Raw genomic sequence first — 13,752 nt, 5'->3', positions numbered from 1 at the left:
CTTAAGGTGGAGTCAGGAAAAACAACCGTTTACTACCCTTAATTTCTACATATGCGCATGTGTGTGCGTGCACACAAAACACAAATCAAAACAAAACAAACAAAACCAAAATCAAACCAAAACAACAACAACAAAAAAAAACCAAAACCAAAATCAAACCAACCAGCCAAACAAAAACATACCCTTATTGTTTTCTCAAGGGAAGGGGTAAGGAATGTGTTGGTTCCTTTCTCATCTGATAGATGGCGATTCTTCAACTTTTAATACCCGGTTGTGGGAAAGAATCTAGGGCTTTCTCTACATAGGCCATGCCTTTCTGTTTTATTATTTTAAAATCTATTTTTAGGAGTGGGAGGACAAAAACAAAACACATTAACTTTCTTAATTCTTCCTAAGTCATAAGGAGGAAACTCTTCAAGAAAGAAAAAGTTTGTATTTTTGTATTTTAGGATTTTTCAAAAACCAACCTCTTTCACCTTTCAGTTAAAGTAAGGGCCTTTAGCCTTTAGTCAAAATTTCCTTTTTTAAATTGGAGGCGGGGCTGACCCTTGTTCAACCTTCAACCTCTCTTTTTACGATAGGGCCAGTTTCTAAGCTTTTTTTTTTTTTTTTTTTTTTTTAATGATTTTAAGTTTTTTGGCAGAGGAGGGTAAAAGAGTCCTTCACTGACATTACACAGAAGAGAGGCTCCCCAAGTAGTAAATTAAAAATCAGACTTGCTGGGGGAAGCGAGAGTCCCCCTTGGCCCTCAGTTCTCAAATTTATGGGGGGGGGGCGGTAGGGAAAGCCTGGGCTATCCGAATATTCCCAGGAAGCCTTCCAATTGCGCTCTTCGAAACTTTTATTTTAAAATTCAATCTGATTTGGGGGGGGGGGGGGTTCTGGGGAGGGGAGAGGCGTTCCCATTAACCCCTTCTGTCCCAACAGAGGCCGCTCCCCAAAACTTTTCGGTGCCCCCACCTCCGCCCCACGCGAGCAGATGCCCCGCGCACTGGGCTGGCGCGGGAAAGTTTGGGGGGCCAGCGGCGGCGCGGGGGCCCGGCGGCTTTGTGTGAGGCACGGGGCGGCGCGGAGGCCGGCGGCGGAGGCCGAGGAGAGGCTGGGGGCCGGCGGCTGCTCGGAGGCCGGCGGGGGCGGTGCGGGGCGCTGCGCGGCGCGGCGGGCGCGGGCCGGCGGGGCGATCTGCGGTCCCCGCGGCGGTCCCCCCCGGCGCCCCCGGCCCCCGCCCCCCGGCCCGCGCGGGGCGGGCGGAGGAGGGAGCGGCGGCGGCGGAGGCGGCGGCGGCAGTGGTGGCAGCGGCATTGTGCGCGCGGCGCAGCCCGGCCCGGGAGGAGCAGGACGCGCCGGGGCCGCCTCCTCCCGCACGGACCGATGAGCCAGCCGGGCGGCGCGGCGGCTCCGCAGGTAACGCGGGACCGGGGCCGGGGCGGGGGCCGCCGCAGCCCCGCGGTTTGTCGAGCGCGGGCGCCGGCTGGGGGCTCGGGAGCGGGGCCGGGCGGCCGGGGTGCGGGAGCGGCCCCCCTGGGGCGCTGCGGGGCGCGGGCGGCGCGGGGGCGGCGGCCGGGGCTGACGGGGGACCCAGCACCGGGCGCCCCCCGCGGCCCCCTGCTCGGACCGAAGCCCAGAAACAAAGCGGCGAGAGCACGGAGCAGCCATTGCAGTTTGGACAATTCAGATTTTGCGAAAATGCAACCTTCTTCCAGCTCTCCCCCTCCCCCGAAATTTGCAATTTCCCCCTGACCCGCTCTGCTCTCAGGGTCCCTGGCGACTCCCCTCTTCACCATGGGAGAGCTTTCCTTCCAGGCCCCCATCTTTGCAACAATCTTTTTTTTTTTTTTTTTTTAAAGGCCATATTTCCTTCTCTCAATTTTTTTTTCTAATTTTTCTTCAAACGGTAGTTTTTTTCCCATTAAAACGACGCCACCTAGAGGATACTATTTTGTAAATAATAAAAAAAAGAAATTAAAATTGAAAAGAAATATTTTTTATTTCTTATTTTTTTCAAAGTTTCCTCTACAAGGCGGTGGAGGGGGAAAAAGATTCTTTTTTTCTATCTTTTTTGGAATGAAAATTTTCACTTTGATCCTTGAAGGAGCATGGAGACAATTTTTATTTCTGAAGCCAAATCCAGATAATATGTAAATGAAAATTAAGCTGAAATTTGAATGAATTCAATTCTTGAAGTGGAGAAAGCAGAAATACTCCCTAAAAGCAAAGACAGTTTAGGTACTCAAGTCATTTTAGTTTGAGGAGGAAAAAAAAAAACTACCTGGAATGGGGAAAGGAGGGAGATAGTTCAGTTTGGGAAAAGCAGGAAGAATTGGCTTTTTGAAGCAATTAGAAATTGTGTTTCATTGTATTTGTGGCTTGTTTTGTTCGGTGGACAAAAATGACTGATTTTACCTTTTGTCAGTCTTCAAAGTTTTCCCATTTCCAAGAAAGAAGCATTTGGAAGAGAAAATGATCCTAAAATGTTGGCTTTGGACACACCCAAGAATTGTAGCTTGATCTTTTTTTCATTTACATTTTACTGCTTTTAACTCCTAAGAGTCTAAGAAAAACAGAAACTGGAAAAGTTAGAGTGAAATCCTGCCTGCCTTTTTTCTGGTTTTTGTTAGTGTGTGTGTGTGTGTGTGTGTGTGTGTGTGTGTGTGTGTGTGTGTGTGTTTTGCTTTGATGGAATAATTACGGCTGTTTCCTGATTTTGTTTGCTACAAGGTCTAAGCATTTCTTGTTTTGTTTTTTATCTAGAAAATGTCAGGGACCTTTTCTTGAGCAATATTCAGTGGGGAAAAATGTCAATTCATATATTGTACAAACTGAGTAGCCCACAGATTTGTAGGAGAGGCCGCCATTAAAATAAGATATGCATAATTAACATTATTATGAAAAACTAACAGTGAATTCACAGAAGCCCGTTTTTTATGACATGCAAGTGACTCAATTGATGAATATGAGGATTAAACAAATCCTTGTTAAAGAGAATTTCTCCTTCTTAATCTTGTTCATTTTTCCAACTAGAATATTATTATTATTTTAAAATTTGTATTGGCTTTAGGTTTCTTTGTGATGTGGATTTGGATAGTTTATTAATATTTTGTATTTTTCATATTTTTTATTACCTTCAAAGGAGAAAAAATTCATTAGCCTTGATCATTTGGAGTGTATGTGTGTGTGTGTGTGTGTGTGTGTGTGTGTGTGTGTGTGTGTGTGTTGGGGGTAACAACAACAACAAAAAAAACCCCACAAATTTTACTGACCCAGCAAGAAAAACAGATGAAAGAGAATGGCAAAGAGATGAAAATTCTGATTTGTATCCATCTTCCCTGGGAAAAACACTTTACTGAAGAAATAGGCTAAAACAACAACTCAGCTATTTCTAGCAGCAAAATTTATTATTTTCTTTGAAAGAAAAACTAATGAGAATAGACACAAAAGCCAAACCAGAGATGCTTGCCTTTGGAATTTGAAGTCATTTTACAAACAGGAGTTTATGTGGAGGTTTGGGCCTCAAGATGAATCAATGGAGGTGAAACAAAAAAGAAAAAAAAATTCAAATGACAAATATTGACTGGATTGAAAAATAAGATCTCTGCTCTGAGACGGAGGGGAATTTGTGATAAATTAAATTAGAGTCTGATCGGATGTGCTGAGATTTTTTTTTTTTGAGAAAAAAAAATAGAAGTTCAAAATTTTCAGTCCAAAAGGCGTATGTTAGTAACAATTGGGGGGATCTTGTAGGATTTGAAGTGGGAGCTGGGGTGGGTTACCTGGGGTGGTCTTGGTGACCTGGCAGCCCTAGGCCATGCCTTGTCAACCTTGTCTTGTGGTGATTGGGCTTCTGAAGGGCTCCCAATTCTGTGACAGAAATAAATGAATTTAACAGCGGCAGAGTTTTGACGGTCCCATCACCGCCATTGCATTCTAATTATTTTAATTTTAATTTATTTTTTATTTTTGTCACAAAATCCTTCAAGGCTGACTGGTCACATTCTGATATATTTGGAATGAGTTTTTTTTTCACCCCTGTTAAGTAGCATAGTTAAAATAATATTTTTTCCATTGAATTATTTAGGACAATGTCTTTACGGTCAAGGAATATATAATCTCAGGAGTTCTGGAAGCCTCGTGAGGTCCTGGGCTCAAGTTTAGCAGGGCTGGAGGGAGACTGAAGTCGGGACAGTTGGATGCTAAGAGCATCGGAGAAAAAGCCCGGGCTGAAGATAACAGGTTATCTCTAGTGCAAAGGAGTGAAAGTCTTTCCACTCATCCCTTTGTGCAGCCTGCACTGGGCCAAGCCACTCAGACCCCTGCAGTTCTCTGATGAGCGTTTTGTTTTGTGGCCTATAGTTATGGTTTATGACCAGAACTGCAAAGCATTTGCTCTGTAGACCTCCCCATACAGAACTGGTCATTCTCATCATGTTCGCTGTGAAGGAAACAGAAAAAGAGAGGGGCATGCTGGTCCTCTTGGGGGCGGGGTTAGCTTTCTTTTGTTTCTCTTGGTGTCACTGAGGTGTGAGCTGACCTGGGCCTCATCTCTCTGCTTCTACTCTCTCAGATGCATGGCCAGAAATGGATGTAGGAGGTATTTTTATTAGTTCACGACTGTTTATCATGCTCATATAATATTGGCCAAAAGATTTGGCAAATTGGACTTGTGGGGTGGTGATTTGATGACGGCCTAGGTTATTTTGGTGAAAGATAATTTATACTTCCTCTCACAGTAGAGAGTCTTACTACTTAATGTTTTGTTTTTCTGCCTAAGGAGATTTTTTTTTTCTAATAAGGTTTGAAATTTCAAGGACTAGATTTATAGTTTGACTTGGACTAAGCTAGGAAGAACGGCTTCCTTATCCTTTGAGCTCTGCACAAGGCTTGCTTTTCCAGAGCGACAAAGATGGCTGGTCAGCTGAGTCTAGAAGACACGCGGCCTGTGGCTTGTGCCATTTGGGAACGGTTGTGAACTGTTCCAAGGTCAGACACAGTTTCTTCCCTCCTTCGCCTCAGCCCTGGTCTGCTGTCTCCACAGACCTCAGAATCCTTCTTCTTCGGGGGTAATGAAAACTTTCTCGTCCCATTTGACTGGGTATAGACAGGCTGGCTTTTCATGGGCGCAGGGAATTCTCAGTACTTTCACTTTGTAGACTTCCATGACAGTTTGTGTCTCCATTGTGGTTCTGAGAAGTAGGTTACTCAGGGCTAGCTCTCCCAAGGCCTTGATAGTGGCCTTGGGCAAATCACTCCTTCCTGTAGAGCTGGGTTTGTGAGGCGAGCACATCAGACTAGTTAGATAATGGGGTGCCTTGCTTTGGAGCCTGTCCTGGAACTAGCTCTTGTAGACCAGGCTGGCCTTGAACTCACAGAGATCCACCTGCCTCTGCATCCCGAGTGCTTGGATTAAAGGTGTGTGCCACCATTGCCCAGCCCCTGATTCTGACTCTTAAGGAGTTAGCTGTAACTGCTTCATCATAGTGTAGAGAAAGCTGCTGAGGCCACATCTGGACTCCCATATTCTAGAGACAGAGGTGGGGTGGCCAAATGGGATACATACCTCTGAATGACTAGATCTCAGTTAGACTTAAAATCACTGTTTGTGGGTGAGTTGTAGAGTCAAGCAGCCCACATTAGAGAAGGGAAGAAAGAGGAGAACACTGGGACAGAACATAGAGGTACTTCATGCCACGTACAGGCAGCGTCTCATGAAACGTACTTACACGTTAGGATGTCTGTATGTGATGGGAAGTACATTTCTGCCGCTGGTCCTAGGAAGATCCCATCCGAAGGTGTTGAACTAGGTAGACTCCCTTGATGGGCTGGGAGTATCTTCAGCTTCCTTGTGTGTACTATGTTTTCTCCTGTACCGCTTGATTGACTGCAGGAGAACTTTGTAGGGTAACTGTCCTGGGCCACCTGCTTTCTTCCCTGTTTGAATGGCTTTTCAGCCACCTGTGGGTTTCTGGCTGTGTACATCAGGAGGCACGATCCCAGCTTGCTGGCCTTGGAGGGACATTTGGGCAGGGGCTGTGTCCTCATGCTGGAGAAGTGATGGGGGGTAGTGCGGAGCTCTGTCTGCTGGCTTAGTGGCTGTCATGGTTGCTTTCATTTCCTACTTCTTGTAAGTTTTCCAGAGACGTCTTTTTGGAGTAACCCCTGTTGGGCTATATTTATACTTTAATCACTCTGGAAGTTTGTGGTTTTTGTTTTTGGGGTGTGTGTGTGTGTGTGTGTGTGTGTGTGTGAACGATTTCCTGAATTGCTGCCCTCATCATCTCGTTCTTTAAACATGCATGTAGTTTAAAGTCAGAGTAGTGTGGTCTAACAGAAATAGAATTCAAACCACAAGTTGGAACCACATATGTAATTTTGCATTCTTTAGTAATCTATTAAAGACTACAAAGAAACAGGTGACATTGATTTAGTAAAATGTGTTTTTAACCCTGAATTTGAACAGCACCACCATTTTGACCCACCATCAATATACAAAGTAATTAATGTGGCAGCACTCATTGCGGGAGGGAACATGAGTATTGGACGTCTGGGAGCACCCCCTTCAGTACTGACTCCCAGTTCTGACTGGCAGCCTTGCTTCCTGCGTTAGGTGCTGATGTGTGGCCAGTGACCATGGTAGACAGTGCAGGGCCAGCCAGACCCACATTCTGTCTGGTTGTTGTTCAGGTTAGCCTCAGAAGGCTAGCAATATCCTTCAACTCCTGTGGCTTCGTTGGTGGGACTTCCTCCCTGAGTCCCATTTGAGTATTTCAGCTTCTTGCGGCAAGTCCATCAATCCAAGCAGCTCGCCTGTGTCAGAGTGGCCCACACCTCTGTGCTCCCGGTTGAGAATGACAGTGGCTGGGAATGTAGTAGTATGTGGCGGGCACGTGTGCAGGTGTGTCTGCCCGTGTGCCTGTGTGTGTGTGGTGAAGCTGGGCCCCGTGTGAAGAGGACAGTCATTGGAGTTGGGGTTTAAATAAAATGTTATCTGAAAGAGATATGAAGGGGTGGAATGTGAGGAGAGGGAGGAGCTAAGGGGGTGTCAAGGAAATTCATTTCTTAAGTGAAAACGTGAGGCCATCAGGAGGTTACTTCAGGTCAGGTGCTGCCTCAGATGTTCAGAAAGTTTCTAGCTAGGACCAGAGTCTGAAATCCAACCTCCCGGTGTACGGTGAGCTTTGTGTCACCGTGGGAGTCACTTTTGGTTTGGGGGCTACAGCTTCTGCGTGTGGAGAAGGGGGTGGATAGTTACCCTGACCTTGAAGGGGACTTCCTGATGAGATGGGGCAGCTGACTGAGAACTCCAGCCCGTGTGGGCTCCTTAGAGGACAGCCAGTGTCAGGGCAGCTGAGACCCTCGGAAAGGTTCCCCTTCAGCAGCTGGAGTTACGTCCCTCCTTGTGCTCCCTCAGCTCTGTGGGCTCAAGCCCGAGGTGGCCATTTACACATCTGCTTTCCCTGCCAGCTGGAGACTTCCTTAAGGCTAGAGATCATGGCTTGTTCATCTTGGGGTCTGGCACGGAGCAGAGGCTCAGTAAATATTTGATGACTTAATTTGGCTTTTGGAAGTAGCTCAGCTGGAATTGAGTCCAGTGAGGAGTGGATGACCAATTTGGTTTTGGCTATTTGGTCCAAACTGGTGTCTTCTTAGGGAGCCATGGACAGTGTTCTCCTATGATCAGCTCTGAATCCCCAGTCAAACGGAATCCTCAGCTGGGTAGGGAGTGAGCTTCCTTTGACTGTACATGCCTTGGAGATTTTAAAAATACTTTTGACCACATTACTGCTCTTTCTCCCCCATTTGTGTGTGTGTGTGTGTGTGTGTGTGTGTGTGTATGTGTGTGTGTTTGTATGTGTACAGATGTGCTGACTTGTAAGTGTGTACGTAGAGGCCAGAGGTCCACTTCAGGTCTCTTTTCCCAGAACTCTCTGCCTTCTTTTTTGAGTTAGGGTTTCTCCTTGAACCTGCAGCTCACAGTTCGCCCAGACCCCAGGACTCTCCTGCCTCTAACACCCTCTCCCTCAGAGGCTACGGGTGTAAACGGCTGTTCCTAGCTCTGACATGGATTTCTGATTGAACTTGGGATCTCTGCTTGCACAATGAGCGTTTTACCCACCGGGCAGCTCCCCCCAGTCCTGTATTTCTCTGTGTGTGTGGAGTCAGGTTGACATCGGTTATTCTTAGTTGTTCTTTATTGTATTTATTTACTTTTTTGAAGATAGGGTCTCTCACTAAACGTGGAACTCTTCCATTCTTCTAATTTGGCTGGCCTGTAAACTCCAAGGATCTTTTTGGGGTTTACAGGCATATATTTTTTTGAAAATAACTTGTGTTCTGGGGGTTGAACTCAGGTCTTCATGCGTACTTAGCAATCACCTTACCAACCCAGTCCCAGGATTCAGTATTTCTTTAGATGGGGTTGGAAGCCAGCAGGAATCACCCTCTTCCGTGGAGATGCGGAAATTGTGAGTGGGAACAGCCAGCAGCTCCTGGAAGTGATTCGTCAGCTGTATATGTGTTTGCCTGAGAAGAGAGTCCCAGCTACTTGCCAGGGGGCTGTTTGCCGAACATTGGACACAAGGGCCCTCAAACTCCAACTGGCTGTGTGATTTGATACCCAGCCAGCCTCATCTTGGGTTCAGTTCTGTGTTGCAGATGCCAAACTTCAACTAAAATTAATGAGGGAAAACTGAGATTATTGTTTGCTTGCTTAATTTCTTTCTGTTTTATATGAAACTTTATCATTTTGACAGTTTGTGCCCCAGCTCAGCAAGGGGATGGGAGTCTCAGTTTAAGGTTGACCATGTGTCTTCAAGTTCTCTTCCTCTTCCGTATTTCATGTGTGTGAATGTGTGCGCACATGCATATGCAGGCCCATGTTGCTTTTCCACCTTGTTTCTTGAGAAGCAAGTGGCATTACAGGCATATACAGCAATGTGTGGAGTTTTATGTGAGTCCTGGGGATGTTAGCTCAGGCCCTCGTTTGTGTGCACCAAGCGCTTGACCCACCGAGCCATCTCCTCAGCATGTGCATCTTCCTGTGTCTGAGTTAAGGAGGTGCATCCAAATGCTTCTCACAGATGGGTTGTCTAGCTCCTGGTAGGGTATGCTGTGACCCAAACTCCTCTGTTGTCCCTTGTTTTGGCTGAACTTGGCATCAGTACGGAGAGGAAAGTGTTTTCCTAGAGAAGTCTCTGGAATTCTAACCTCAGATCCCTCTTCTTGCTATGTCTTTGGGCATGTTGCCATCTTTTTGCTATGACCTTCTCTAAATGGTACAAACAACCTATGGTGTTTCCTTCTCTGTAGCTACAGAGGTGAACTGTCCTCCCCGCTGCAGAACATCAGTGTGACGTTTCCCAGGACTGATTGGATAGACAGAGCTGAAGGGGCACCACTCGATCATTTGGGGATCTCCATCAGAGCTCTTTATTTCTTTACCAGTTGTTTTCCTTATCTGTAACGTGGGAATGACAGTATTGATGATGGTGATGATGGTTGTGAGATGTGAGGAAAACCTTTGTAATAGACAAGAGGCTTTTTATCACCACGGTCTGCTTTTCTGCTGCCCAATCCAGGCACGGTAAACAGGTAACATACATTCTGCTGCTTCCCTTTCGTGCCTGTGGCAGACATTACTAATCAATCATGGCCTTCTGTCCCCTTGACTTGACTCAGTGTGCTTCTCAGTCACTTGAGTTTAACATGAGACATGAGCCAGTTTGTCTTTCTGATCTAATCGTGTTTATCCAGCCCCCAACATACAGAGGAATGGAGGCTGGGGAAGGAAGGTGGAGTGACTTGTCCCTAAACTCTGCAAGTAAGCAGAAGTAGGATTCAAAATCTCATATTTCTTTACTCTACAACGAGCGCTTTTCCTGAAATCTGCACATACCCAGTGTTAAAGGGAATTAAAGCTAATTTAGTCTTGAGAAATAGCCAGAGAATCCTGACTCCTCCTTTCCTTGTTATAATTAGACACCCTTGGGGCTGTCATCAGAGCTGGGCTGGATGGCCTGCTTCTCAGCCCAGACCAAGAGACTGATCAGATTTCAAAGGGAGGTTGCTGGGGGGGGCATGGTTATGGCTGGAGAGGGTGTCCCTCCCTCACTGATATAGTACAGATCACAGGGAATGGCAGGCCCTGGATATCTGGAATGTGGTGTGGGTTTGTGACATGCTTGTTTGTATCCCGAGACAGAGGATGCCTTATACCTTCTGTGTTTTAATTTCTACATCTGGGAAATGGGCTGGTAAGAATACTTTACAGGAAGGAACTAAGATGACATTCTTGAATTTTTTTTTTTAAGTTTTTTGATACAGCGTTTCACTGTGTAGCCCTGCCTGTCCTGGAACTCACTCTGTAGACCAGGCTGGCCTCAAATTCACAAAGATCCGCCTGCCTGTCTCCCGAGTCTGCTGGGATTAAAGGCGCAGGCTTTGGCGTGCCTCTTAGCATCTGAAAGTCTGAAGTGCTTGGGCGCTGCAAGGATGTGGAGGAATGTGCTGGTGATGACTCCATTCTGCTCTTAACCAGGGAGGGAGAGAGGGAGAACGAGGTGAGGATGGAATTGAGTTGACAGAAAAATGGTAAAAATATTTTGGTTGACAAAGCAGAATGGAGCCTCATATGAGAATCCATGGAGTCAGGTGAAGCCAGGCTCCCTGTGGGCTGTGGACACACAGGGGCATCACTGTGAAGTGAGTGGAACTTGAACGGGGGTTCAGCTAGGCTGGCATCCTTGGGTACCAGCCCTGGGCCTGGACAAGGCCAGGGAGGAGGGAAGCCTGGCAGGTCCCCTGTGGGTAGGAGGCCTGGTGGCCTTTGGCCAGTCCCTGGCTTTCAGCTCACCCTGTCCTAAGTCAGAAACTGTTCTGGCTTCATGTTCTGGATGCTATTATCCAAGACAGCTCTTGCCTGAGGAGTTGGCCACACATCTTTCAGCTCTGAACCCTGGTGTACAAATCCCCATCTGCCCCAGTGCTTTTCTAGAAAACCGGAGGAGGGCGGGTGGGGATTTTTTGTTGGATACATTTTGCAAGGAATTTGTGTTTGGCTTTATTTTGAGCTAAGAGTTCTGTGAGCCAACGTGATGTAAGCAGGACTCTTGGAATGGCCAGAGAGAAGAAATGAAGACATAGTTGGATAGTGGAGATTTTTTTCTTTTAATTTCATCAATTGGGAGAAATAACTATCAAACTTTAAGTGTGTGTATGTGGGGTTTCTTCCAATAGATGCTGGGAAAACAGAGTGAAAGTGTTTGAAAACAAAACTGAAACTGATTTGGAATGAGGCCCCGGGGAGGGAAGCTTCCTTGGGGTGCCATTAGTGTTAGGTGGAGTTTGCTATGTTTCTGGCCTCCTTTCTGAGTCTGTACCAGGACATCTCACGATGATGGTCTGAGCTCCTGCCATCTAGTGTATTCTAAAAATCTCCACTGACATGTGGCTAGTAGATCCACATCAGAGTTTTAAAGACTTGTGAGAAAAAGTCCGACTGATGTCAGTTACAATGAGTAACATTGGTGACAGGTTGAGACAATTTTCTACATTGGTTTAATTAAGATATACTCTTAAGGTTAATTCTCCATTCTCCTTTCAATTTACTTATTTATATCTGTACTTTTGTGTCAGTGCAAGTGTGTGTCAGGTACACACACACACACACACACACACACACACGTAAAGATCAGAGAGAAGCTCCGTCTTTGGGACATGCAGCACATCAGTTAGGCTAGGCTGGCTAGACAGTGAGCCTGAGGGTCTTCTGGGTCCATCTTCCCAGTGCTGGGATTACAGGTTGATACCTCCACACTTCACTTCTTCTGTGGGAGCTGGGAGGTAAACTCAAGACCTTGTACAGCAAGCACTTTACTGGGTGAGCCCCCTTCCTGCCTTCACTTCGTTTTCTTTCTTTTTTTTAATCTTTCTTTTTCTTTTTCTTTTTTTTTTTTTTTTTTATAAAAAGTAATGTAGCTGCGAGGATTCTTGAAATTACCCCTGTGGCTCTAATTATATTTCTAATGGCTAGTGTTGACCCAAGTCACCTATTTCCACTCCCTCTGTGCTTGAGAAGAGAAACCTGGGAGAGTGAGAGCAAGTCTTACCTAGGGTTGTCACATAGCAGCTTTCTGAGTGAGCTGGACAGCGCTCAGGACTCTAGTCCTGGTGGAGATAAAGATGATGTGGGTGGGGTCATAGGGTATAACTGAGTGGGAAACAGATCAGGCCATGGGAACTTTGCAGAGCGCTGTGCTTACAGAAAGCAAGAAATTGTAGACAGAAGTTTCTGTCCCGCCCTGTTCTGCAGCGATTCAGCCCCAAAGAAACACACATAGACTTATAGTAATTACAAACTGTTTGATCTCTTAGCTCAGGCTTATTACTAACTAGCTCTTAAAACTTCAATCAACCCATAATTCTTACCATGTGACTCAGCACCTTTTCTCAGTAAGGCATTCTTATCTTGCTTCCTCTCTGTCTGGCTGACAGCTATGCCTCTGCCTTTTCTCTTCCCAGAATTCTTCTAGTCTGGTCACCCTGCCTATCCTTTCTAGCTGGGTACTGGCCAATTATCATTTTTTAAATTATTATTTTATTGATATTTATTGAGCTCTACATTTTTCTCTGCTCCCCTCCCTGCCTTTCCTGTCTCCCCTTCAACCCTCCCCCAAGGTCCCCATGCTCACAATTTACTCAGGAGATCTTGTCTTTTTCTACTTTCTACTTCCCATGTAGATTAGATCTATATAAGGCTCTCTTAGTGTCCTCATTGTTGACTAAGTTCTCTGGGATTGTGGTTTGTAGGCTGGTTTTCTTTGCTTTATGTTTAAAAACCACCTATGAGTGACTACACATGATAATTGTCTTTCTGTGTCTGGGTTACCTCACTCAAAATTATGTTTTCTAGTTCCATCCATTTTCCTGCAAAATTCAAGACGTCATTATTATTTTCTGCTGTGTAGTACTCTATTGTGTAAATGTACCACATTTTCCTTATCTATTCTTCATTCGAGGGGCATTTAGGTTGTTTCCAGGTTCTGGCTATGACAATGCTGCTATGAACATAGTTGAGCACATGTTCTTGTGGCACAATTGAGCATCCTTTGGATATATACCCAAAAGTGGTATTACTGGGTCTTGAGGAAGGTTGTTTCCTAATTTTCTGAGAAATCGCCACACTGACATCCAAAGGGGTTGTACCAGCTTGCACTCCCACCAGCAATGCAGAAGTGTTCCCTTTCCCCCACAACCTTTCCAGCATAAGTTGTCATCAGTGTTTTTGATCTTGGCCATTCTTACAATTGTTAGATGGAATCTCAGAGTTGTTTTGATTTGCATTTCTCTGATAACTAAGGATGTTGAACATTTCTACGTGTCTTTCAGACATTTTAGATTCCTCTGTTGAGAGTTCTCTGTTTAGGTCTGTACTCCATTTCTTTTATTGGATTATTTGTTCTTTTGGTGTCCAATTTCTTGAGTTCTTTGTATATTTTGGAAATCAGACCTCTGTCTGATGTGAGGTTAGTGAAGATCTTTTCCCATTCTGTAGGCTGTCATTTTGTCTTGTTGACCATGTCCTTTGCTTCACAGAAGTTTTTCAGTTTCAGGAGGTCCCATTTATTAATTGTTTCTCTTAGTGTCTGTGCTGCTGGGGTTATATTTAGGAAGTGGTTCCCTGTGCCAATGCGTTCAAGTGTACTTCCCACTTTCTCTTCTATAAGGTTCAGTGAGGCTGGCTTTATACTGAGGTCTTTG

At 45.6% G+C, this 13,752-nt stretch overlaps 1 protein-coding gene across 4 annotated transcripts in view; it reads left to right on the top strand.

Moving 5' to 3' along the window:
- The first annotated feature begins 1,262 nt into the window (after positions 1–1,262).
- The window catches only part of Znf618 (zinc finger protein 618), a 170,620-nt gene continuing 158,130 nt past the window's right edge, over positions 1,263–13,752 (top strand). For all 4 annotated transcript variants that reach the window (XM_087904968.1, XM_087904967.1, XM_087904966.1 and 1 more), the window contains exon 1: positions 1,263–1,404. In XM_087904968.1, coding sequence (XP_087761094.1) covers positions 1,372–1,404 — 33 coding nt within the window. In that variant the 5' untranslated portion in view covers positions 1,263–1,371. The remainder of the gene's footprint in view (positions 1,405–13,752) is intronic.

Source organism: Myodes glareolus, chromosome 3 (assembly GCF_982192425.1).
Source record: "Myodes glareolus chromosome 3, mMyoGla1.1, whole genome shotgun sequence".
Taxonomy (NCBI): Eukaryota; Metazoa; Chordata; class Mammalia; order Rodentia; family Cricetidae; genus Myodes; species Myodes glareolus.
Note: the sequence above shows the minus strand (reverse complement) of the source record. Positions and strands in the feature narration are given on the sequence as shown.